The 25,512-nt window shown below is 38.5% G+C and overlaps 1 protein-coding gene across 1 annotated transcript; it reads left to right on the top strand.

Annotated features, from left to right (window-relative positions):
* The first annotated feature begins 11,403 nt into the window (after positions 1-11,403).
* On the top strand, positions 11,404-25,264 carry tyrp1b (tyrosinase-related protein 1b). The gene is made up of 9 exons (XM_057842387.1): positions 11,404-11,512; positions 12,336-12,694; positions 13,794-13,902; positions 14,477-14,690; positions 15,217-15,421; positions 20,295-20,462; positions 23,825-24,004; positions 24,294-24,440; positions 24,528-25,264. The coding sequence occupies exons 1-9, from the start codon at positions 11,499-11,501 to the stop codon at positions 24,731-24,733; spliced, it is 1,602 nt and encodes a 533-aa protein (XP_057698370.1). The 5' UTR covers positions 11,404-11,498; the 3' UTR covers positions 24,734-25,264.
* The last annotated feature ends 248 nt before the right edge of the window (positions 25,265-25,512 follow it).

Raw genomic sequence — 25,512 nt, 5'->3', positions numbered from 1 at the left:
GATGAAACAGTTTTAAAACTTACACATGTTGAAAGTAGACAGAAGGGAACTAATGCAATAGTGGGAGCAATTTTAACAACTTTAACGATTGATTCACAACTTTAAATAACTTCCACACATAGAAAAGGTTACTATCTAGTTATCGCAATACCCTTGTGTCTAGTTAAGTGGAGGGTAAAGAATTGGGCTAGGGCCAATTGTCCCCAAAACCCTTTAAACTTTACATTGTGTGACCTTTTTTTTTTTTTTTGAGAAAAAACAAAACATGAAAATTATCACTAGTCACTTTGCCAAGTAACTAATTACTCTTAAATTCAGGTAACTGAGTTACCAACGCAATTACTTTTTGGGAGAAGTAATTTGTAACTGTAATTAATTACTTTTTTAAAGTAAAATTAACAACACTGGTCATGGATAATTAAATTAAACAGACCATTTAATCTTATATATGGTATCTTATTAAAACGAGGCAAAATCAATACGTAATTACTTATTCGACATTTATTGAAAAATTTTTGCAACAAGAAAACCAACTTTTGTACAATAAGGCAAGGACAGAGTAACATTTGTAACAAACACTCAATTGACTTGATTTCTAATGCCTACGCTAGTTTAGCATCTCACCTGCCAATGCTTGAGGGGGCTATAAACGTGTGCTCCCTTCTTGCTTTTTCACTAAATTGTTTTGTTTAAGGTTAGAATTCTGATTTTAGTTTCAGAATTATGACTTTGAAATTTTTCTAAGCTACTGTCACATCTGTTTTCTTATTGTTTTTAGGTGTGATTTGAGGCTTTCAGAACATTCATAATGTTTTTAGGTTTGATTTGAGGCTTTCAGAGCTCTTTTCCTCTGTTTTTCCACTCTTTTTATTTTCGTATTCAGCCCCTTTATCTTTTTCTTTGGAAGTCCTCTCTTTACATGAGCCTAAAAGAGGTGGTGAAGCTCTGTCTGTTTTATGTCCAAAACCCGGAGGCCTGATGGATTTTGTTCTTAATGGAGAATACCACAGAATTTTGTGATCAAAATGTAAGAATGCAATGTACATACTGTACGTAATAAAATGCAAAAAAAATAAATTGAAGTAAATAATATATGTGGGGCTTAGTTGTGCAAGTGGCACCACGTCCCACAGGTTCTATGGTACAAATTACTACATCAACATGTTTTTTTTTGTTTTTTTTTTAATGGGCATAATCATACTATTTCCAGCAATTATCCTGTTAAAGGGTATTACCGTATAATACTAAGGGGCTGTGAGATATCAATAGAACCGTTATGTGGCAAGATAACAAATATGAATAAAGTTAACAAAAAAAATAAATCTAATTCATGAGCAATTATCAAAAATAGATCGAAAATTACGAACATTTCCGAAAGTATCCCGGAAACAGCCGAATGGGGCTTTGACGTCACAGAAAGGAAACAAAAGGTCGAGGCAGGTGCCATCGTTCTTTATTGACGACAGAGTTGTGTTCGTGTTTTATCAAAAAATCGCTAAAATGGTTCAAACCTGTCATGCTATGTGGTGTACAAATAGCCATTTGTCGCAATGTAGTACCCATCAGTTTCCGAACGCGAGAAAAAGAGCTGGAGCTAATTTTGCAAACCCAGCCTCCGGCACGGTTTTGTGTGGTGCGCATTTTACACCCGAAAGCTATTTCAACTATGGACGAACGAAATTAGGTTTTGCTAAGAAAATGCTGCTGAAAGCAGATGCGGTGCCCACCATACACGCGCAGCCACCTAAATGTCCCGAGATATCAAGAAAGAGGACGATACGATAACGATAACCACCTCACAATCCCAGGCTAACCAAATGAGTGGAGCAGCCAAGCTCGAAATGGCCAGAGTGAGTACTCTTTTATAATAAAAAACATATCACGCATTGGATATAGGACTGGACACATGTATAAATTATCGCTCGTAAAATATATAGAACAAATCCTCTAATCCCATTCATATTTGTGTCTGTTGGCAGAGCAAAAACCTATGATAGCACAATAAATGATAATTATTCTATACATTACTTTATTTTGCGGTCACGGTGTATCAGCTTCACAAAAAGAAATGCAAAACAAACCATTCGGTGTTTCCCACATGATCTGTTGCCGGTGTTTCATCAGTGTGATTGCTCCCCTAAATGATCCTTTCATTAGGCTGCATTGGCTTTCGTTTGGGCTCAAATTGATAACCCAAAACACCAAAGAAAGGTTCATAACTCTCCTCGTCACCATTAGAAGAACGTTCGTTACGTCGGATTCGTCGCTGCAACTAGAAACAAAATTGTCCGCCATCATCGCCGCCATTCAGTACTAAGCACTGAGCCGGTTGTTTCCTTGTTGTGACGTCATGCACACAATATGCTAGATTTCCGGGATCTCGGGCACCCACTGTTTTAGCTTGACAATCGATCCAAATTTCTATCATTTTCTTGGTGTTGCGATGTGTGTAATTACACGAAGTGGCATGATATGAACCCAAAAGGCATGCGTTTATGGATAAATGATGGAATATTAGCATTTCCCCTGGTGTTGTCATACCCTTTAAAAAAGCGTTATGTAAGATTTGCACTTCAATTATTCATTAAATGACTCTTTTCATTAGCTTTTAGGATGTGTGAAATGACTTTACCTCCAAAACAATGTGGTCAAATGACCAACTTATACAGTTTTTGGATAGCAGAACAACTTGCACCACTTTCTCCTGTATCAAATATAACACGTCACCATTCTAATAGTAAAAAGAAAAGAAAATTGGGCCCCATAAATTCATACATTTTCTTAATTACATTGAAGTATTACACTGTTAATGTTTTTTTTTTCAATGCTTCTCCCAGAAACCTTTATTATAGTTCTTGTACATCAAGGCAAAGCACCATCACTCATAATACAAACTCACAGTCCACCTATAATTGCACCAGTAGGGTTCACTCAGTGTGTGACATGCCGCCAGGGCCTCACCACAGCCAGTGTAAGGGTTCCGAATGTATTTAACAATGACGTGAGACTTTACTAACCGCAAACCCCGCCCAACCCCATCCTTCACTGAGACACCTGTTGGTTTGAAAGCACCTCGGCAACATTTAACATGGCACTGCTTGTTTTTTCACCCACCCTCCTTTCAGCATCACCTGCCTAACATCACCCTCCCTGCCCAGACCAAATTTACTGTCAAAGCGTCAAGACCCTACAAACTCAGTGCATGTCTCGCAGTGTTGTGCACATACATTATATAAAAAGGAACCAAAAGAATCGAGTGAACAGATTTTTACGGAACAAGACTGGGATCTTTATTTTCAACTCATATTTTTTTAATGGGAACTATGGAGAACTTCTTAAAAGGATTACTGGTGCTTTTGTTAATAAGACAATCCACATCGGACGGTAGGTAAGGCTATGCAGCCTCGCAGCTACTTCAGAAGACATGTTTTTTTCCTATCTGTTCTTGTAGTGGTCTATATTACTGCATATCAGAAGAAAATACAGTTTTCAGAGATCAGAAGAATAAAAATAAGAGATAATTAGAAAAAAATGCATTAACAACTCAACCCTATTGCCTTACCAATATTTCTTTACCAATATATCTCCCCTTCTGAATCCTACATAAATGTGTTATGTCTGCAGGCCACCATTCCTCAATCCAGTCTTCCACAGTCCCTCTTGAAGACCCCCTAATCACATCCCATGAACATGAGCGGTCTCCAACTGAGGTTGTGACAGTGGTCGCCCCACCAAGCCTGGAAGAGGTGCAACAAGCAGTACAGGAGGCTTCTGAGAAGGTTGAGGGTGGTGAGGCTGAGGAGGTCCTGAAGGAGCTTCTGGAGAGGGTAGTCGAAGCAGCTCTGGGACAAGTTGAAGGGATATGGGATGAAGTAGCAGTGCAGAAAGGAGCAGGACAAGATGCAGGTGGGGTTGAAAATGAAACTCAAGTCACTGAGCAGATGGTGATGGGAATGGATGCTGGTGGTGAAGAGGTACAGGAGGCTATCGAGGGAGAAGTTGACGGAGTAGCAGTTGCTGATTTTATGGAAGAGACTACAGTTGGTGTTGATAGCATTGGAACTGAGGCTGTTATTCATGAATCATTAGATTCCAAAGTTAATCAGGAGGTTATAGAGGAAACTGTGACTTCATTGGAGGAGATTGGCAAAGATGAAGCATTGGACAGTGGAAAGGCAGAGGACAGCAACACACAGGTTGTAATATCAGATGTTGGAGTAGAAATAGAAACAACTCCAACTGTTCAAGAAGCAGATGAAGACGGGGAGCAAGTGCAGAAGACTGACGCAGAACACATACAGACAGTAGTGTGGATAGACAAGTCTCTGCAGGAAGGTGAGGTGATAGTATTGCCATCCGATAATTCTGACATTGAGGCAACACATCCAGTTGTTAAAGAGTCCAAGGTTAGGGAAGAAATGTACACAGCTAAGGACCTGCAAAACCATGAAGATTCAGAGCAACGTCAAGTAGAGGAAGAAGTAGAAGATATTGATATTGTCGTTGGTGATATACAGTCAAAGGGTGGCGACAGTCAAGAAAATAGTGCCATCAAGCAAGAATATGAAGTATTGGTCAACGGTGGGGATGAGCAGCATACTGGAGTTGAAGAGGCTACATCGCATACTACAAATGACCTAAAAGAAGACCTTGGTGAGAAATTCAGTTCTGATTGAGACCCTTTCAAGTATAGTTCAGTAAATTACAACAGCTAATCACTTTCATTTAGTATTTATCCATCCAAACTGGAAAAAAAAAAATTAATTATGTGCTTTAGTCTCGTAGTATCAACCCTTCAACAAGCAAACCATGATTTAGAAATACACTTTTCTTGTAAAATAATTTCAAATAGACCAGTTTACAACTCATAAAGCTCTTGCCACAATTCACCCTTTGATTGAATGTCAACACATACTTGGTGAGTATGTAGTAAATCATCTGGGGTAGGCTCCATTCCCTGCTATGACCCTGAAGAACTTAATAGAAGGTGTATGATACATGAAAAACATACATTTTGCTCAGAATTTTCAGGTCACTTAACCTGTAACTTGCTTGGGATTAGATTTTCATATTGATCCAATTTACTGTCTCTAACACAAAGTACATACAGTATGCTACTTTTTGTCAAGATAACTAAGTGGATTTTTGTTTTTTTCTGACAAAGTAGGCTTATCACTGTTTAATATGCCCGGAACAATATAGCCGTAAAGGTACAAATAACAATAACACTCTTTTAGAGGCATGCACATCACAGTATACCAAGCCTTGAGATGAAGCGCATAACTACAAATATCTACATTCCATAAGTCTACTCAACAAACCCTAAACCTTGGCCTCTGGGCTTCATTGTCATTTCTGTGTCACATACCAATGCTCCCATTCTAGAAACAACTGTGATCTCTGCCCCAGAGCCTGAGGATGAAGCCTCCATGGAGGACAGGCCTGAAAATCAGGGTGCTGCTGCCACGAGCACAGCCCTCAGTGAGGTTTCAGAGAATGTCTTCACTGACCACGGCAATGAGATCCTCACACCCACGGAAGACCTTTTGGCATTTGACTCCAACGTAGCTCAGCCAACCGTGGATTATTTTGTAAAGGATGCCCTGGCGATTCCCCCTCAGGCAAAAGGAGAGCAAGATGAATATACAGCTGGTGAGAAACCACAGGGTACTTTCCAAAGCTTTTGTTATGTCTTTCCATGTCAAGATGCAAGATCCGTTTCACACCTCATCTTCAGAACGCTAACTTTTAAAAAATTATTATTATTAATGGGTTAAACAGTGGCATAACCTTGTTAGACACGACTAAAGATACACTGTAAATGGTCCTCATTGATCATTCAAGAACTTTGCACATTTCAGTAAGTCTTTCTTCTTCATTGAAACGGGTTTATGATGCTGCCATCTTTATGTGCACTACACCGTTTGTTAGGTAGACTGTCATGATAAGAAATCATTGAGCCTGTATTTTTTTCTGTGTTGCATTTTAACCTACATATGAAGAAACAAAGGAATTGGGCCTTGAAGCATGGAAGACAGGAACAACAGTCATTGCAGTGCTCTTGGTTTTGGAGACGCTTGTCATAATCATCTATATTCTTAAACGTCGCAATAAAAACAGGTAGTGCCCTCTCACTTTATACAGTAATTCCTGCATCCTCACTCCCCACACAATCAAGTTATTCAGTTACCTCTCAGGTGTAGTTTTTATTGTATATGTTACTTCAGTTATGATGAGAAAGAAAAAATAGAAATACATCTTACATTTCTACTTAAAATTTCTTATGTTCTGTACATGAATGTATTGGTACAATTACTTCTTGGCAAAGCATTAATCTTCATAAATTAGTTTCACTGTGAGCGGCTTGTGTCAACAATAGTTTGTCACTGTATTTGTTTTGCAGTAGCCAGGCAACGCAACACTCATTTGAGAAAGGGTGTGTTGAACCAGAGGTGACCACTGGAGGTGACAGCAGCGACAATACACTTCATGCAGGAAATAGGGACACTCAACAGTATGTTACAGTATGTTTATAAAGCTTTTTTATTTTATTTTTTTCTTAAGCGTTCTGAACTACTAATTATCTGAATGGAATTTCAAACACAGCGATTATCCATTGAACACAACATTGGACATCTTTGCGGCCATATTAATTTACTTTATTTATTATGTCCCTGATGGCCATGGAGTAAACCCTTTGCTGGTGAACATGAGTGCACTCATTCGTCCATTTCAATTACAGAGGTCCATTTATGGGCCTCTCAGCTGATTCCCCTTTAGCTGTTTCAAAAATTCATAAACTCCAGAGGCTCTTACGCAGTAAGCCATGCATGTGATAGCTTGAGATCACAGATGAATAAAGATACAAAAGATTAGTGAATGACTGCCAAGGAAAAGCAAAACACAGGAAGAATGCGAACACGCCAGTTTTCAGCTTCACTAGCCAATTAAAGTCAAGTCAAACCTAAGGGATCTTAGGCTGATGTAAAGATTAAGAGAACTATTGTTTTGACCTAATATGTTTATTTTCATTGTTATTTTGTATTGTTTTGTTTTATCTAAGCCGGTATGACAGCATATTTAGCATTGGGGGAAAAAATGACTGTAATCTCTAGCAGATGAGTTTTACATTTGACAACAATAGTTTAAATTACCGTAATTTTCGAACTATAAGGCGCAGCTGACCATAAGCCGCCACCCACCAAATTTTGCTCGAAAACAGCATTTGTTCATAGATAAGCTGCACTGGACTAAGCCGCAGCTGTCCTCACTGTATTATAGGACATTTACACCAAAAAATATTAACCGGTGACACTTTACTTGACAGTGGTATCATATGACTGTCATAACACCAAATGAACCACCAAGCTTTGAACCAATTGGCTGCAAAGCGTCATTGCTTCAAGAAGCTTCATTTGCCTATCACTGCTCCCTTGGGGGAGACAGTCAACCTCTGCTGCCACCTGGTATCAATAATGTTGTTGTCCAACATGCTTCCTAGCATGCTTTGCAGCGGTACATACGTAAATTCAATCAAAATTCATGTTCCTTGCTAATTACTGTTCCAGTTATTTCATTAATTGCTAGTTATGGCATATGGTAACACTTTATTTGAAAGTGGCTCCATAAGACTGTCATTAGACAATCATAGTTATGACATGACACTGTCATGAGCATTTATGAATACTTATTACAAATGTCATTTAGTTTTATTCGGATAATTATCTCACTTTTGAATGGATGTAAAACATCCAAAATGGAGTTATTGACATAATTTGCCGGATGACACTTAATGACATATGCATTCAGTAATGCCCAAGATAGTGTCATGTCATAATTATGAAGGTCATATGACAGTGTTATGATACCGCTGTCAAATAAAATGTTGCCTATTAACCAAATAAATCAACAAGTAAGCCGCATTGGACTATAAACCGCAGGATTCAAAATGAAGGAAAAAAGTAGCGGCTTATAGTCCGAAAATTATGGTACATTCTTCGGGAAGGAAAAAAGTTCTAGTGGACAGTAATGATTTCATATATATATACGGACCCATTATATTGTTGCTAGACTCTGTTTTCAACCTTGTGTTTCAATCACTGACAGAATTGCAGCAATAGACCTCTGTGATGTGTCAATGGCACTGGCGCAGAACACTGAAGGGCGCAATGGGGAGCATGTGATTAGCATGTCAAACCTCACAGACGGCGCCACAGAAGACTCAGCCAACATTGGACCACGGCCAGATTCCTCACAAGAGCTCAGGACTTCCATGCTGTAGGGAGGTCCGATTGTTTTCATGAGGTTAGCAAAGTGAATCCCCCCAGTCACATTTTTTCCCTCAATGAAATGTTGTAAATTGTTCAAGAATACTCAACATTCACTGCTTGATTCTGACACAGAATAATATCACTTCAGTTTGTATTCGGTGTATTTGAGCGATTGCATGATTGTGCTTGTGTAACCCATGGCGGCGAAGAGTCATCTGATCACACTTTCCACATGTGATCTTGTGTAGGAAGCTAGTGGTATGAGGATGGTGTGAATTCAGCTGATGTGTGACTTTGTTGAAGAAAAAGGTTTTCTCTCTTGTTTCATTAACATTTCAAGGGATTATCTTTGTCTTGTATGATGTAACCTGAAACCATCAGTATGATGTAAGAAAATCAAGATTTAATATTGTTAATAACGATTGACATTTATGTCACCTTGTATAATTTGTGCAATATTGACATTAAACAACATTGTGCCTGTGTGTCTTGTCAAGTAACTTTAGTGCAGTAATTAATTGAAAAATACAATAAGAGTATCATTATTCACCAGAGTGGGTTGTCCAGAGACCCAAAGGTTAGTGGTTTGATCCTGGCTCCAACTGCCCAATGTTGAAGTGCTCTTGGGCAAGGGACCAAACCATTAATTGTATGCATGGCAGTGTCTTCACGGCAGGAGCATGGCCTACTGTTAACTGGAGAGGACATAAACTAGTAGTGCTTTTATCTACACTGTTACAGTGCCAACCGTGCTTTATAGGCTGGCATTCACCCAATAATGTGTACAAACATCAGTGATACACCCCACTAGTATGCAAGTGCTCTACAGGTACACTTTTGAAGAGTTTATACGGGGGGTATCCAAGGTACACACATATTAAAAACTCACAAACTGTGTGACAGAAAAATAACCTTTAGATAAACGTGTTTCGTTTTTTTTTTTTTTTTTTTAAAAAGGGATCCACAGATAGAAAGACTTATAGTTCTTAAAATATAACCACCATTATGAGTCAAAATAATTTGATATTGAAACCCCTCTTGATGTTTTCGTTTTTAAACAGTTTGTAAAATTAGTTTAACTAGTAGGTCGCCATTGTTGTTGACGTCGTACGGTGGTGACGTCACTGGGTTACGCTGCCGTACTTCCAGAGTATGACTCTAGAGACATAAACATGTCATCTGTTCAACCCTTTCAATTTGAACCCGAGAGGAGCATTAACGCATTTGCTCCCCCCCCAAAAAAAGTTCTATTTTTAATTGTTTCAGTGTCCCAAAGACGTATTTATACGTCTTTTACGTTTTTTTTTTTTTTTTTTCAAAAAAGACATCTTTGGGTCGTGATTCAATTAAGCTCCAAAGCACAAAGCTGAAAATCCATTTTATAGCAATAAAACTGGCCACTGGTGGGCAATAGCGCATTTGGTAACACCCGCAACCCGATTCAACGGCAACGAACAGCCATCCGCAGGCCGGGCGCCGGTGGAAGACGACCGAATGGATGCCAGGCGGCGTACGACCGTGCAGAACAACCGGTAGGACGCCCGGGATGCCAGGCGCTGGATGACCGAGCAGAACGACTGGGACCACTAGTGCAGCGGACGATGCCTTTGAGTCCGTGCTGCTCGCGAGCAGAGCCCGCAGAGACTCAAAAAAATTCATCTTTATGAGACAGACGGCATTGTGGGAAAAGTTTAACCAGCTGCCACGGCCAGAACAGAGTCATCTTTCATTTAGTTATGTGTAAATAAATTGTTACTTTGCTATCAAAAGCTCTATTTGTCTTGTTGTTAATCTTATTTTGTAAAAGGAAAACATTATTCAGATGTTTGGGATGTAACTAAAGCAAAAAAAAATAGCTGTATAAAAGTCAAAGTTATGTTTGAAATGTATGCTTTCACAAAAAGCTAAATTTGTCCGTTTTTCATCAGAAATTGGAAAATTGCTCAAACTAAGCTATTTTCTAATGCTGATTTCTAAAGAATGGAAAAAGATATGAACTAACTTTTTTTGTGCTGAAAGCAGAGAGTCTCATCTTTCTTTTGGCGGGTTCCATGTTAATATATAGCAATAGAACAGAATTTTCAGTGGGCCGTGCAAAATCAGTCAAAATCCGGTAAAATGGCCGGGTGCTAAGGGCCTTGCTCGGTGAAAATGGCTGGGAGTGAATGAGTTAATGAGCATGACAGCACTGTTGATATTTCCGATATTTTATTTATTATAAACCGGTGATCTGCCAAAATGTGTTACACTGGCGAAAGGTCTTACAAGAGGCGAATTTGACACCCAAAGTACTACCATGCGCGTTCAGCTTGTTTTGTTTGGACAGAACATACTAAAGATGCCACAAGAAAATACTTGAATGTAGTAATATCAAATAAGGGTGGTTTAAATACGCTACGTGACTAAAGTGGTCAACAGATCAACAATCTGCTTGAAAGCTACCATAAGAAAACACAATGCTTAAAAGTATGAGAGGGAAAGTAATTTGAGGCAATGAAAAGGTAATAAAAGACTCAATAAAAACACAAATAGTACGTACTCGCCGCTTTTAAGGGATGTGCGCATGTATTGGACGTCTTGCCGTGTAAAAGGAATTGCAGAAAACTGGTAGTGCTCGTCTAGTGACAATGACAAACTACGTCATCACCCTGAGCGTCCATTACACGCATAAAACATGGCGCCCTCCATAGGTCAAAACATGATTTTAAATCAATGGCAATATTTTATGTGTTCCTAATAACATTTCAGTAAAAGAACAATTGAGGCTTATTAGAACCTACAAGACTAAGTCCGAGGTGCAGTTTAAACTCTTAATGACCGTGCTGCCCTTTTGTGTCATAAGACAGTTTTTAATTTTTAATTTCAATTTTTTTTATTTTTGTCAGTATTCATGTAGGGGAAAATGCATGCTAATGACACTTTTTTGGTCAAAAATGTCAGCAGCAAACCGACTGGAGGAGCAGATGTTTTACATTTCAAGGTATACATGAATTGTTTTAAATATTTATATGATATAAACCGTGCTTTCTAAAAATAATTATTGTAAGTATATATTTTTTCCACTTTGTCCATCTAGACTGTGAATGTGTGGAGAGGGGTGCGGAGTGGGTGGGGTACTAATACAAGCTACAATGAGGTCTAGTCATGCGCTCCCTAGCTATTTAAGACAAAGGACCAGGATGAACTAATTCTTTGGGGGCTACATTTGGTCGTACCAAGAGGAGCAAGATGCACACTCACGGGTAAGATAACCCCTCCACAAAATGAGATGATATTACAATAGTTTCCAAATCTTGTTGAAAATACTTTTTTTTTCTCCATGATTTTACTGCATGCTTTCTCTTATTGTGTATAAGAACTGTTCTTAATACATCGTAGATCTGCTAGCTGCACATAACGCTATAAAACGCCTCTGAAAATCTTCAGTTTTTAAGTGCTTCTGATTTTGTGAGAGAAGCTAATTGCCCTTTGAATTATGAATAACGGTTCATACTGCTTGCGGTAAGACATTTCAGAATAGAAATAATAATTTTTCATTACAGTATCTAGTAAAACCTACAATAAATGAAAGAATATTGTTTTTAAGTGAGTTGAAAAAGGCACATATTCCAGGTCCTGGGCAATTACAGTAACGGCTGTAAACCAATGAATAGAAAATGGGCCTCAAAAAATGCCTTGGAAGGCCACATTCGGTTGTATTGTGTCACATAATCGTATTATATCAACAGGAATATACAAATCTAACAAATTACTTTGCACCAAACAATAACCTACTCCTTGTTTTTGTGCAAGTACTGTACAGAACTCATTCCATGCAGTGATTAAAAAAATAGAACACTACTGTCACCTTAGATTATCATTCATTTAATTACTTGGTACTTCATCTGTTAAGGAGTTGACTGGCTGTTTAAGTTAAGTTTTTAGGACATTCTTTCCATTTAAATTATTCTAACGTTCCAACCTTCGTATAGGCCTCTAATGTACGCAATGCTACCCCTGTTAAAATACTGTTTTTCTATTACTCTACCATGATGAGTCTTTTTCTCACCTGTTTTGTGTGGCAAGCATTTGGAGAGCGTGTCTCCTGGTGGTGACCTTTTGTGTCACAATGACTCTGGGCCAGTTTCCTCGGGAGTGCGTCACCCCTGAAGGGCTTCGCAGTGGCCAGTGCTGCCCCTCTCTGTCAGGCCAAGCAGGGGACGAGTGTGGCGCCAGCACAGGGCGGGGTCAGTGTGTTCCCATTGCTGCAGACAACCGACGCCATGGACCCCAGTATCCCTATGCGGGAAGAGATGACCGAGAGAGGTGGCCTCTGCGTTTCTTCAACCGCTCATGTATGTGTAATGGGAATTTCAGTGGCTACAACTGCGGACGGTGTCGACATGGGCTGACTGGACCAAACTGTGACCAGAGGATCTCTGTTGGTAAGAGAAAGGACATTTGCATGTTTACATACAAACAGTTACAGTAAACTAGAAAGAACCCGAACTAATCGCTAGTTGTAAAATCCTGAATAGACGACTGAGGAAAATACCAAATAGTGTCACTAGATGGTTACAACTATCTTTAGTATTATCGTATTTTTCAGACTATACAGTACTGTGCAAAAGTTTTAGGCAGGACACCTGCCTAAAACTTTTGCACAGTACTGTATATTTTTATTATATTATGTATAAACAGGATATACTGTATGTATATATTTTCCCCAAGTGGAAGCTCCATGATCCTAATAAATTTGATAATTAAAAAAATATATATACAGTACTGTGCAAAAGTTTTAGGCAGGTGTCCTGCCTAAAACTTTTGCACAGTACTGTAAGTCACAGTTTTTTTTCATAGTTTGGCTGGGGTGCGACTTATAATCTGGAGAGACTCATGTGTGAAATTATTAACACGTTATTATACCATTTCACATGTTATTTTGGTGTTTTGGAGTGACACTGATGGTTTGGTTAACTTGTTAGCATGTTGTTTATGCTATTGTTATCTGGATAACACTTAATAGCTATGTTACGTTAAAATACCCGACAAGTTCACATTTCGTTGTACATGCATTATGTAACATTATCATATTGTACACTTATTCAGCATGTTGTTCTCGTATTTTTATTTTTATTTGCCTTTCAAGATGACATATCTGTTCTATGTGTTGGATTTTATCAAGTAAATTTCCCCCCAAAATGCGACTTATACTCCGGTGTGACTTAGATGTTTTTTTTTTCCTCTTCATTGCACATTTTTGGGCTGGTGCGACTTATACTCAGGTGTGACTTATAGTCTGAAAAATACAGTATATCTTTTTTTACAGTTGGCATATTTACAAAAAAGAATCACATAGAATTGCATCTGTAAAGCTTATGTTTCCGTAGGATTTTCACAGGAAGTGCAGCTCAAAGCTGTGTTCAGAATTCTGGTGCAACCTTTCAATACTAATTCCAAATGGACACAGAAATGGAAAATTTGAAAACACAGTATGTTAACTTTAATATTTAATGTTACTCTTCTCTCTGAACCTTGTGACAGTGAGGAGAAATTTAATGCAAATGAGTGCAACTGAAAAGCAAGCATTCATCAACTCACTGGACCAAGCAAAGCGGACAATCCATCCCGACCTTGTCATCTGTACACGACGGTATTTATGCTTATGTTAAACATTACATTTTCATAACACGAGAAGTCATCTTCCTTCATCCGAGGAAATTTGAACAGATTTATCTCTACGGGCTGCAGGTAGAATATTTCTTGAGGGTAACAGTATATAAATATTGAAAGCTGCTCCCAATTGCAGTGAGTCCAAATGGTTTGACTTTCTTTTCAGAAGTGAGTTCCCACTTTTAACACAAAGTATGCCACTAGAATGCCACCTTTATAGGGAATTCAAAGGTAACTGTTCATTGGCTGTGAATGGATCAGCAAATGATCACGCCAATGCGGTGAAAAAACACCATCTTTCAAATACCAAATTACCAACAGCTCGTCTAAACTGACTCCTCACATGGCAAAATAGCACTGAAACTTGATTTGTGCTGCACATAAAGCCCTTGATGTCCCAATGGCAGTGACAGTCAGTATTAAAAATGATTTTGTACAAGCCACTGAGCAATGACCAAACCATTACAAGGCTCTTAAATCACAAACAATTTATCCAGGGATGTTGTTGGAGAGGAAAATCTGATTTGCCATCCTGCTGTTGTTCCCATTTTTAGGTACCAGGAGATACTAGGGCCAGATGGCAACACACCTCAATTTGAGAACATCACTATTTATAACTACTTTGTCTGGAGCCATTACTACTCTGTTAGTAAGACCTTCCTGGGCCCAGGCCAAGCCAGTTTCGGAGGAGTTGACTTTTCCCATGAGGGCCCAGGTTTTGTCACCTGGCACCGCTTTCACCTGCTACAACTGGAAAGAGACATGCAAGTGGGTATAGCAAATTACAGGAATACCTAATGCATGAAGTTAAAGCGGAAATATGTCCGAAACAGGGAAATGGGAGGGGGGGCAATACACACATTTATAGCACAACAACAGAATAATCGATCTAATTAGATCAAATAGGATACAATTTAAGAGCTGTATCCAAAATTACACAATCAAAATGTTAGCCACCAGGGATCATCTGATTTTTTAAAGATCCTATTTTCGGCCATCTAAAAAAAAAGACACTTAAAATTGGACGTTATTTGCTTTACAAAGGAATATTGTTTAGAATCTTATTTTGATCTCATAAGATGAGACGAGGATCCTCTGATATTGCAGAAATTGCATGTTACCAATTAATTACCTACTAACTTGGACTGAGACTTAATATCAGAATCAGTTCAGTTCAGTTTAAGTTTATTGTCCCCTAAGAAGGGGAAACTTGTCTTACAGCAGGTAAGCATACAGATAACAGATAACTATTATTATTGTGAATTATTGTCTACAATCATCATAAATTACACAGGACATGCTGGGTGATTCATCCTTTGCGCTGCCCTATTGGAACTTTGCCATCGGAGGCAACGAATGCGACATTTGCACAGACGACCTCTTGGGTGCCAGGAGCTCCTTCGACATGAACGCCATCAGCCCCAACTCGGTATTCTCCCAGTGGAGGGTGGTCTGCGAGAGCGTGGAAGACTACGACACTTTTGGCACAATTTGCAACAGTAAGGAATATTTACTCATTTACGAGCTTGCGATACCTCACCACGTAAGGAAGTGTGTTGATGCAGCAAAATGAGGGCATCCACCTCATAAATAGAGCATGAACGACACAAGCTGCTATAAATATTACCCCCTAGCTGCTGTGCTGTGTTTGAAATTGCTCACAATTGCTGCAGTCTGTCAGAATCTCAATTTGTTAAGTTATTTTACACCAGGGTTTCCCAAAGTTTCCAGCTCCTCAAATCCCAAGGTGGTTCTCCTTGGGACCCAAACTCAGGAAAAATAGATTATTCTTAAACTTCTCACTATGCTTATCCGGGTCACAGGAGCAGAAGTTTAAGATGGAACGCCCAGACGTTTCCGTCTCAAGGCACCTTCTGAGTCCCACCGCGAGGACATAGAAATATACCCTTGCCAGATATGAGACATAGTTGCAATAGCGTGTCTTAATACTGCCCCGACATCATGTCCCATTGGGACATGCCCAAAAAAATCTTCCCAGCGCAGCATCTGAGAAGCAACTCACATAGAACCACCTTAGCTGACTCCTCTCTCCCCATGGAGTCTCTTTTGAACGACTGAGCATCTCATTCAGTCTCTTAAGGTGAGAACGTAGACATCCTGCCAGAGAAAAACAGTTACGGTCAACAATTTGAACTTTGCCTTTTTCATGCGTAATGCGTTATTATGCAATATGCATCCATTCATCCAAGGGCGTAGGTTTTGCATAGGGACGGTAGGGACATAACTACCAACTTTTCACAGTGCTCAAATTGTCCCCACCAACTTTTAAGCAACCTTATTTGCATAATCTAATAAATTCAGTTATACATACCTGGCAAGTTGTACGGTTTCAGCGTATTTGTACAAGTTAGCACTGATTTTTAAATGTGTACCCCATATGTTCAAAATCTGTACCTTTTTCGTGCATTAGGTTTTTTTTTCTCCGTTCGGATCTTGTCACCGTTTCGGCAACGAGACAATGTGTGTTACTACATTGGTTAAATGCTGCGAGAAAAGTCAGAGACACTGAGAGAGAAGAGTGTTGTGATGCTGTAGCAAACGCGATGCTAGGCGGCTCCAATATTTCCTGACTGTAGCCGACAGCCTACAATCTACGCCTAGATATAAAAATGCTTATAAAACTACATGGGAAATGACAGACGGCGGCGTTAATGAACAGCCGCCATTTTGAAGCAGTAGACTTCTCAGAAAGGCTGTTGTAGTGAACCTTCCTAGTGAATTTAAGTAACTTTTTATCTAAAATAATCCTAAATCGGCAAAATCTTGACTTGAATCTATCTTTAAATGATGAAAGTTTTAAAACTTTAACATGTTGAAAGTAGACAGATGGAAACTAATGCAAAAACGGTAGCAATTTTAACAACTTTGACAGTTAATTCACAACATTCAACCATTTCCAAACATAGCAAAGGTTACTAGGTGGTTTTTTTTCTTTCTTTTTTTATGAAAAAAAAAAAACAAAAAAACATGAAAGGTAACACCAGTTACTTTGCCAGGTACCTAATTACTCTTACCTTCAGGTAACTGAGCTACTAACTCAATTACTTTTTGGGCGGAGTAATTTGTAACTAATTAATTACTTTTTAAAAATAAGAGTAACAACACTGGTCATAAAGATGAAGTCTGCAGAATGAAAAGTGATGAAAGCGGCGATTTCATTCTGCCAATTTGTTGCCGAACACAATTTGTCTGCAACTATTGCTGATCACTTCTCAGAATTAGCAAAAGAAATGTTCCCTGACTCAAAGATTGCATCGATAAGTTAATTTTATCAATTGACCTTTTTAATTTATAATTGGACACACTAACAAACTACCTTTAAGTCAAACTGAATTGCGAGCTGAAGTGCCATAAAGTGCAGCCATCAAGACAGAATAGAGATTGCCAAAAGTGCTACTTACAATTATAACAAAACTCACTGTTAAATTTTTGTAATCATGATGTAGCTGAAGATATTGATTGTTCTTTGATTGCACCAGGTTATATGTGACAATATTACCAATAAATTCATATTATTTTAAAAATTCGTTTTATTTTTGTTTCATATTACACGCTATATAGAACGTTGTAAGATTAGTCACCAATTTGTAAGGTCATACGTCACTATTTGTAAGATTACCAACGGCCTCGGGTTGACAGGTATGTATATAGGTAATTTAGATCGTCTTCCCAAATGCTGTAAGGATAGAATTGACCCTACTATTATTAAGTGAATTATTTTCATTATGTCCAGACTTACATTTACCCCTTTTCATTTGCTGAATGTGCCAGTCCATTTTTCCCCCCTCAAACGCACATTCGATTGGCTGATGACTTGCATTCATTTAAAATGTGTTTATTTATTTTCTACATTATTTTTTCAGTTATATTTAATTTATTTATTCAGACAATGTTGAGTGGTCTTGAGAAAAATATGTATTTTTTGCATTCGTAGATAGTAAAGAGATTAGTAAGTATGTATTTATTGTGTATGTTAATATAATTTCAGTTATGTTCAAATACTGCAATTTAATTTGCTAATAGAATCCAGACATTTATTTCGGAAGTTTTTAAAATGTTTCTTTAGTAGTTTTTGAAAAAAAAGTTTTGAGTTGAGCTGTGAATCACCCAGGGGTTAATTTGTGCCGGATCCTGCCGGAACAAGATCCGGCACCTCTTGATTTTGGCCTCCCTGTGTTCCGGGACTTATTTGGGCAAACCGGCACCTCTTGTGTACAGAAAATAATAATAATATAAAAACGTTTTTAAAAAATGTATTCTAATAGCCCCGGATGTGGGCAAAGAAGAGTCGTTGATGGCTTTCTCCACTTTATTGTAGCAACAATAAAAAAACAAACACAATATCAGCAGACTGCCATCGCATTCGACCGCTAACTTTTGCTTCCCACCCATCTCCCCCTCGCTTCCTACTACCTCACAGTTCTCCAGTCCCAGCGTCTCTTAAAGGGACCGTGAATAGTTGTGGACATTAAAGTACAAAATAAAATAATAATATGCATAAATTAATTTAGAGAACAAATCTCAAGAATCGCGCGTTGTTCATAAAAATTTAAGTCATTTGAAAAAGTCGGGATTTGATGAAGCACTGAAAAATTGGACCAACAAATCACACTGCTGACATAAAAAAAAAAAAAAAACTTCCGTGTTGTTTTCAGCACAATTTTTCTGTGTATGTTCCGGGACCTACTCTCATCATCCCTGCGCTGTCATATGTACTTTTCGTTCCAGCACCTTATGATTTACAAATTAAGTACTGGAATCACCTGAACCAACACACGTGAAAGTTATAAGTCAATACAGATTTAGTTTGCATTGATCATTTAGCCTATCAATTGATTAGGTCCATATTTGTGAGAAATGTAGCCTTGACCCATGTTCACCCAGTCTGTTTGGTCTTATTAATGTCCCGTCCCCAGCAAATGTGTACATGCAGGTTAAGCTATTATATCGTCCCTACCAATGTTGAGACCAAACCTACGCCTTTAATTCCGTCTAGTGGAATGTGAATGAAAGGCGATCGACAACCTGGTTTGGTTAACCGGCATACTATGCATACTGTACAGTTGCAGCTTACAAATGCAAGTTGCTCAGACGTTGGTCATGCGAACTACTACGTTATCAGTGACAGTACATTGTACTAATGTGCCAAATGGGGCTAATTATTGGACTTCAATATAAACTGCCTGGTATCCTTGGGAGAATAGCAGTAAAGTTGAATCACAGAAGTTGTGACTGGCCATTAGACTGAAAATTCCTAGTTTGATTAAAAACCTAGAAGCAGTCCAGTTTCCTTCATTCAACATTTGTGGATATTACAATAACTATGATGACGAACTTCTTAAACAGACACACTGCAGTAGAGACCGACAAATGTACCGCTAAGGTACCGGTACTTACAAATTGTTATATTGAATTAGTCATTGAACATTTTATCGTGCTTTGTTATCCAGCAGTCATTCTGAATAGTTTCTGGTATTAGAAACTAGAACAAAGGTAATTGTGTGAGGAACTGAAATAAATCAGATTTAGTTGATCAGATTTGCATGGATTGGAATTTTCCTCACATTGCCAACAGATTTACAACCCTCAAATCACAGTCGGGTTCTGAGTTTTAAAATACAACAATTTCTTTTCATGTCATATTGTGGAATAATCCTGAACATCAATCCACTTTGAGCGTTAGCATAATTGGTTCTTTCAGTCCAAACGAAAATGTACAAGAAAACTGGAGGGATTTGGAGGCGGGTCAAATGTGAGACGTGAGTGATGTGTCTGGTTAATCCCCACGGAGAGTCACGACAGGCTCGGTATTTCCAGCATCAACAAGCAACTTCTCCTTAACTGGGTTACGGGGGGTTGTCTCATTTCTGCCTGTGCTTGTCAGAGACAGGAATCTGCCAGACTTTGATCTGTGGGAATCATCTTTGCACCGACAACTTTGTTATGTAGCTGGTTGATTGCACCCTTGTGTGTGATGTGGGGGAAGAACGGGGAAAAAAAGGAAAACAAGAAGGAGGTCATACTTGCAAAGAGACTTCACAGAGCTCCCACTCACTGTTGTTAAAATTTAGTGAACAATTACCGTGCTGTCATGTTAAAGACTGATCAAACTAGTCTAGTCTCCCTCATAGAATTAGAGCGTTGTTGAATAATACAACATAACTCATCACATCCCCTTCCTCTGCATTTCCGTGGGGACAACTGGCCTGGATCTGAACTGCAGTTTGAGTGCCTCCCTTCTAAAAATCCTTGAATGCAATCATTGCTTCCAGCGAGATGGTAGTCATCCTTTGCCTTTGTGCTGTGCTTGCCGGAAAACACTAACTCTGACCTTGTGTCCTTCATTTGCAGACACAGAAACCAGCCCAATAAGGAGAAACCCAGCGGGCAATGTTGCACGGCCTCTAGTGCAGAGGCTGCCCGAGCCCCAGGATGTGTTGGACTGTCTGCAGCTAAACACCTTTGACACACCCCCTTACTATTCCACCTCCTCTGAGAGCTTCAGAAACTCAATTGAAGGTGTGCAGCAATGCATCACGATAACTTCATTGAACCTTCTAGTAAAGAGCAAAACAAAGTGAACTTTATTTGCATTGAAACTTTTAAATACATATAGCACGATCCATAGAGGTCACACAGTTCTATAATTTTTTAGTATAATGGTCACGTTTATGTAAGGTCAAGTAAAGTGCTATAAAAGACAAATTACAAAAGGATGGAATTTTCTTCTAATAGTTATGTATAAATACAAGCATGGCAAAGGTCCACAACAATATGGTTTTAAGAATGATATGACTAAATTACAGAGGAGGGTAGTAACGCGTTACATGTACTCAGTTACATTTACTTGAATAACTTTTTGAGAAAAATGTACTTCTAAGAGTATGCTTACTAAGCCATAATTTTACTTGAGTAGATTTGTGAAGAAAAAAAATGCCAATCTTTCTCTGCTACTTTGGGCTACACAAGAGTCGTGACATTTTTTTTTTTTTTGCTAGCGATGCTATTGCCAAGAGTAACGCTACTAATTTCACCAATAAGACGTCGCAACAATCATCACATGACTCCATTACACCAATCAGATGCAAGCTTACCGTTCTATGATCATGTGAGCCTGTTCAATCCCGCGTCTCTAAAGCACTGTAACAAATGAAGTATTTTACATAGAACGCTGTCCTCAACATGAATCAAAGGCGCGGATTTAAAACTCTCCCAGTTTTTATTTGACCACGGAATTGATTGACTGATTGACCGCAGAAAACCGGAGATATGATCCTTTTAATTTCATGAAGGAACTACAGTATTCCCTATTCAAACTAGGAACAATTTTTCTCCACTAGAGGGCAGGGCACTCGCGCTCTTTGGGCGAATAATGCTTCACTACTGTTTTTTCCTCTCTCTTTAATGTTTTTTCAAACATTTCTTTGGTTTAATTTGGTTATGTAATGGGTATAGATAAGTTTGTGCTGAGACAAAAAAAATACAATTGTTAAAAAAAAAAAAAATCACACAAAGATAAGCAGTTACTCAAAATGTGACTCATTACTTGAGTATTCTTTTCACGGGATACTTTTTTATTTGTACTTGAGTACATTTTTGGATGACTACTTATACACTTACTTGAGAAATATTATTTTGAAGTAACGATACTCTTACTTGAGTAACATTTGTGGCTGCTCTACCCACTTCTGCTGAATTAATTCAAGAGCATGTTCAAGTTTTTATTTTACTTTCTAAAATCTTAGACTCCATTTTGACTGCAAACAATCCTGAAAAAAGTGATACTTATACAGTACCATACATATAAAGAAAATTACAGAGGCACATCATACACAAAATGAAGTCAAAACTAAACTGAGCAGTATTTGAGAAGCAGCTTCACAATATACACATTTTGATCAACAACCATTTAAACCCATATTCACATCAAAGGATTATTTACAATCTATGATTGATCTAAAAATGCTGAGATTTTGGAACCTAGCGTAACTGGGGAGACCCCAATATGGTGCACAGCAGAAACCAATCAGTTTTAATCAAGCCTGTAAAGTGTACACATGCCCTATAATTGTAATTTCAAAATTTTATTTCACATCCTAACACAGTAAATGTGAATTACTGTACATTTACAAAATATAAATTGCAGTGATTCCCTCGTTTTTCGCGGCTAATAGGGGCCGCCCCGCCACCCCGCGAAAATCACAGTATAAATATACTGTACTAGTATATATATTTTTTGGAGTGTCCAATGTACCTAGTCAGATTTAAAAGCATTGGATAGAGATACATTTAAGACATGCTTTCCCCTCCCAAAATATAATTAAAAATTAAACTAAACAAAAACAAACCCTTCATATGTATATGTATATTGTTATAAATGTTTTTTAAAAGACTCCAGTGCTTTCTCTCAAACCATTTTTGTAGTGCTTTTTGAAGTGTGTTTTGGGTCGCTGTCCTGCCTAAGACCCATGACCTCTGAGGGAGACCCAGCTTTCTCACTCTGGGCCCTACATTATGCTGCAAAATTTGTTGGTCGTTTTCAGAGTTCATAATGCCATGCACACGGTCAAGCAGTCCTGTGCCAGAAGTAGCAAAGCAACCCCAAAACATCAGGGAACCTCCGCCATGTTTGACTGTGGGGACCATGTTCTTTTCTTTGAAGACCTCGTTGTTTCCCCTGTAAACTCTATGTTGATGGCTTTTCCCAAGAAGCTCTACTTTTGTCTCATCTGACCAGAGAACATCATCTAAGACGTTTTTGGCTTTCTCAGGAAAGTTTTGGCAAACTCCACCCTGGCTTTTTTATGTCTCTGGGTAAGAAGTGGGGTCTTCCTGGGTATCCTACCATAGAGTCCCTTTTCATTCAGATGCCGACAGATAAAAGGTGCCGACGGTTGAGATTGTTGTACCCTCGGACTGCAAGACAGCTTGAACTTGTTTGGATGTTAGTCGAGGTTCTTTATCCACCATCCGCACAATGTTTTGTTGACACATCTAGGGAGTTTAGCCACAGTCCCATGGGCTTTACACTTATTGGTGACACTGCACACGGTAGACACAGGAACATTCAGGTCTTTGGAGATGGACTTGTAGCCTTGAGATTGCCCATGCTTCCTCACAATTGTGCTTCTGAAGTCCTCAGACAGTCCTTTGGTCCTCTTTCTTTTCTCCATGTTCAATCTGGTACACACAAGGACACAGGATAGAGGGTTGACTCAACTTTAATCCATTGTAACTGGCTGCAAGTGTGATTTAGTTATTGCCACCACCTGTTACAGTATATGCCACAGGTAAGTAACAGGTGCTGTTAATTACACAAATTAGAGAAGCATCACTTGATTTTTCAAGGGTGCTAATACTTTTGTCCGGCTCATTTTTGGAGTTTTGTGTAAAATGATAATGATTTATTTTTTTCCCCATTCTCTTTTGTGTTTTTTCATTGCAAGTAAAATCAATGAAAATATTACTACCAAAGCATTTGTAATTGCAATCATTTTCTACGAGAAATTGAGCATTATCTGACAGAATTGCAGGAGTGCCAGGGGAGACCTGTAGCAGTTGGCTCCAAAAAATCTAAAATTCCAGCAGAGCATTGCAAGAAACGCATTGATAGATACTGAAAGCGGTTGTTCACAGTTATTTAGTCCAGTTGAGACAAATTACAAAGTATGATATGAGAAATATATAAGAACACAATGATAATCCATAAATCATAACATTTTAAAATAAAATACTGTATTTATTTATTCTATTTTAATTGAAAGAACTCCGCGATGGACTGAGGGCGCGAAGTTTGAAGTATGAAATAGCGAGGGATCACTGTACTTCATATTTGTCCTTATTTGAAAGGCTTTGTGATTCTTTTTTTTTTTTTTTTAAAGGCTACAGCGCTCCCCAGGGGAGGTACGATCCCGTGATCCGCAGCCTCCACAATCTGGCCCACCTCTTCCTCAATGGCACTGGCGGACAAACTCACCTCTCCCCTAATGATCCCATATTCGTTCTGCTGCACACTTTCACTGATGCTATCTTTGATGAATGGCTCAGCAGGCACCAGCCAGGTAATATTCAATCCTCAAACAGGGGGAATAGTGTGTGTGGGTATGTGGTGTGCGTGTGTTGGGGGGGAGAGGGGAATAAAAATGGTATGACTCTGTTCTTTAATATAGACCACTGGGATTTATATTAGTCTTATATTTGTTGCATTATTCAGCTTTTTTCCCCTATGGAAATAATGATATAAAATATATTTTTAATCATTAAAAAGCTGTAACTGTTATCTTTTTAAGAATTGATTAAACCTCAGTCCTAGTGAGATTAATTTGATGAATTCATCTTATTTTTTTGCAGGGGAGATAGTCTATCCTGAGGAGAATGCTCCAATTGGACACAACCGCCAATTCAACATGGTTCCATTTTGGCCTCCTGTCACAAATGCAGAGATGTTTGTGTCTGCCCCACAAAACCTGGGCTACACCTATGAGGTTCAGTGGCCAGGTGCGATACATACTGTACGAACATACAAACCCACAGATACTTGACAGTAAACTGACCCCTTCTCCTTGACTTATTGTTTCACCGCAGTTCGCGCCTATACACTGTCTGAGATCATCACCATTGCTATTGTTGCGGCGGTGCTGGTTGTGGCCGTGATGGGCGGAGTCATCGCTTGCGCAGTGCGAGCTCGATCCTACCGCTCAGCTGAGGCCTTGGAGCCATTGCTGGGGGAAACCTTCCGGAGATACTCGGAGGATGACCGGAGGTTGGATAAATCGCAGTCTGTTGTTTAAGTCAACGCCTCTCTAAAATGGCCTCATTACGTCCAAGCAGTTTTTTTTAACAACGCCCCGCCATGTCTTTTAATAAAGTGTCACTGATTTCAAACCTGAATTTTGCTTGTACATATCACTGCTTTTGCTATACTTTCACTGGAGTCTATTTCACTGGTCTAATTACAATTAATTTGTGACGGTATCAGGTTTATTGTAGTTTGGGTTTTTCATTAGACTTTAGTTTAATTTAGTTTTTTTTTTTCTTAGAATGTAGTTAGTTCCAATTATTGTTTTTATTTTTTTTAATGTTGAGATGTTAGTTTTTATTAGTTTTCATCATATTGAAATTGTTGGTATTAGTTAAATTTCTATAAGTTTTAGTATTTGCTTTGTTTTCTGTGCTTTGGGTTATTTTTCAACTGTGGGATTAAAAAAGGATACAAATAATTCAACTCAATTTAAGAAAACATTTAAACCTTTTACTTAAAGTTTAAAGTAACCAAACCTTAACAGTTCCAAGCATACCTACCTATAGAGTAAAATGTCTGTAAATACTGCTTTTTAAATTGCTGGCCTGAAATGGCTAGTAATTGAAAGGCATGCATGAATAAAAGTATAGAATATAATCCATTCATGAGTCACGGATCACATTTCTTGACAGCCATTAGAATCTCTGCAAACAAACATACACAAACTCAGGGAACTCACTAGGTGGCTTTGAGTGCTTGTGACTTGATACTGCTGTCATATAGTAACATTCATTTTTCCAGTCATTAAATTGATCACAAATGGATAAT

Source organism: Corythoichthys intestinalis, chromosome 8, assembly GCF_030265065.1.
Source record: "Corythoichthys intestinalis isolate RoL2023-P3 chromosome 8, ASM3026506v1, whole genome shotgun sequence".
Classification (NCBI taxonomy): Eukaryota; Metazoa; Chordata; class Actinopteri; order Syngnathiformes; family Syngnathidae; genus Corythoichthys; species Corythoichthys intestinalis.
The sequence above is the reverse complement of the archived record's forward strand: the minus strand, read 5'-3'. Positions and strand labels throughout refer to the sequence as shown.

Coding starts and splice junctions, on each gene's coding strand:
- tyrp1b (XM_057842387.1), top strand. Junction 24,005..24,293: donor GCTCAGCAGGCACCAGCCAG/GTAATATTCAAT, acceptor ATTTTTTTGCAG/GGGAGATAGTCTATCCTGAG. Junction 24,441..24,527: donor CTATGAGGTTCAGTGGCCAG/GTGCGATACATA, acceptor GTTTCACCGCAG/TTCGCGCCTATACACTGTCT.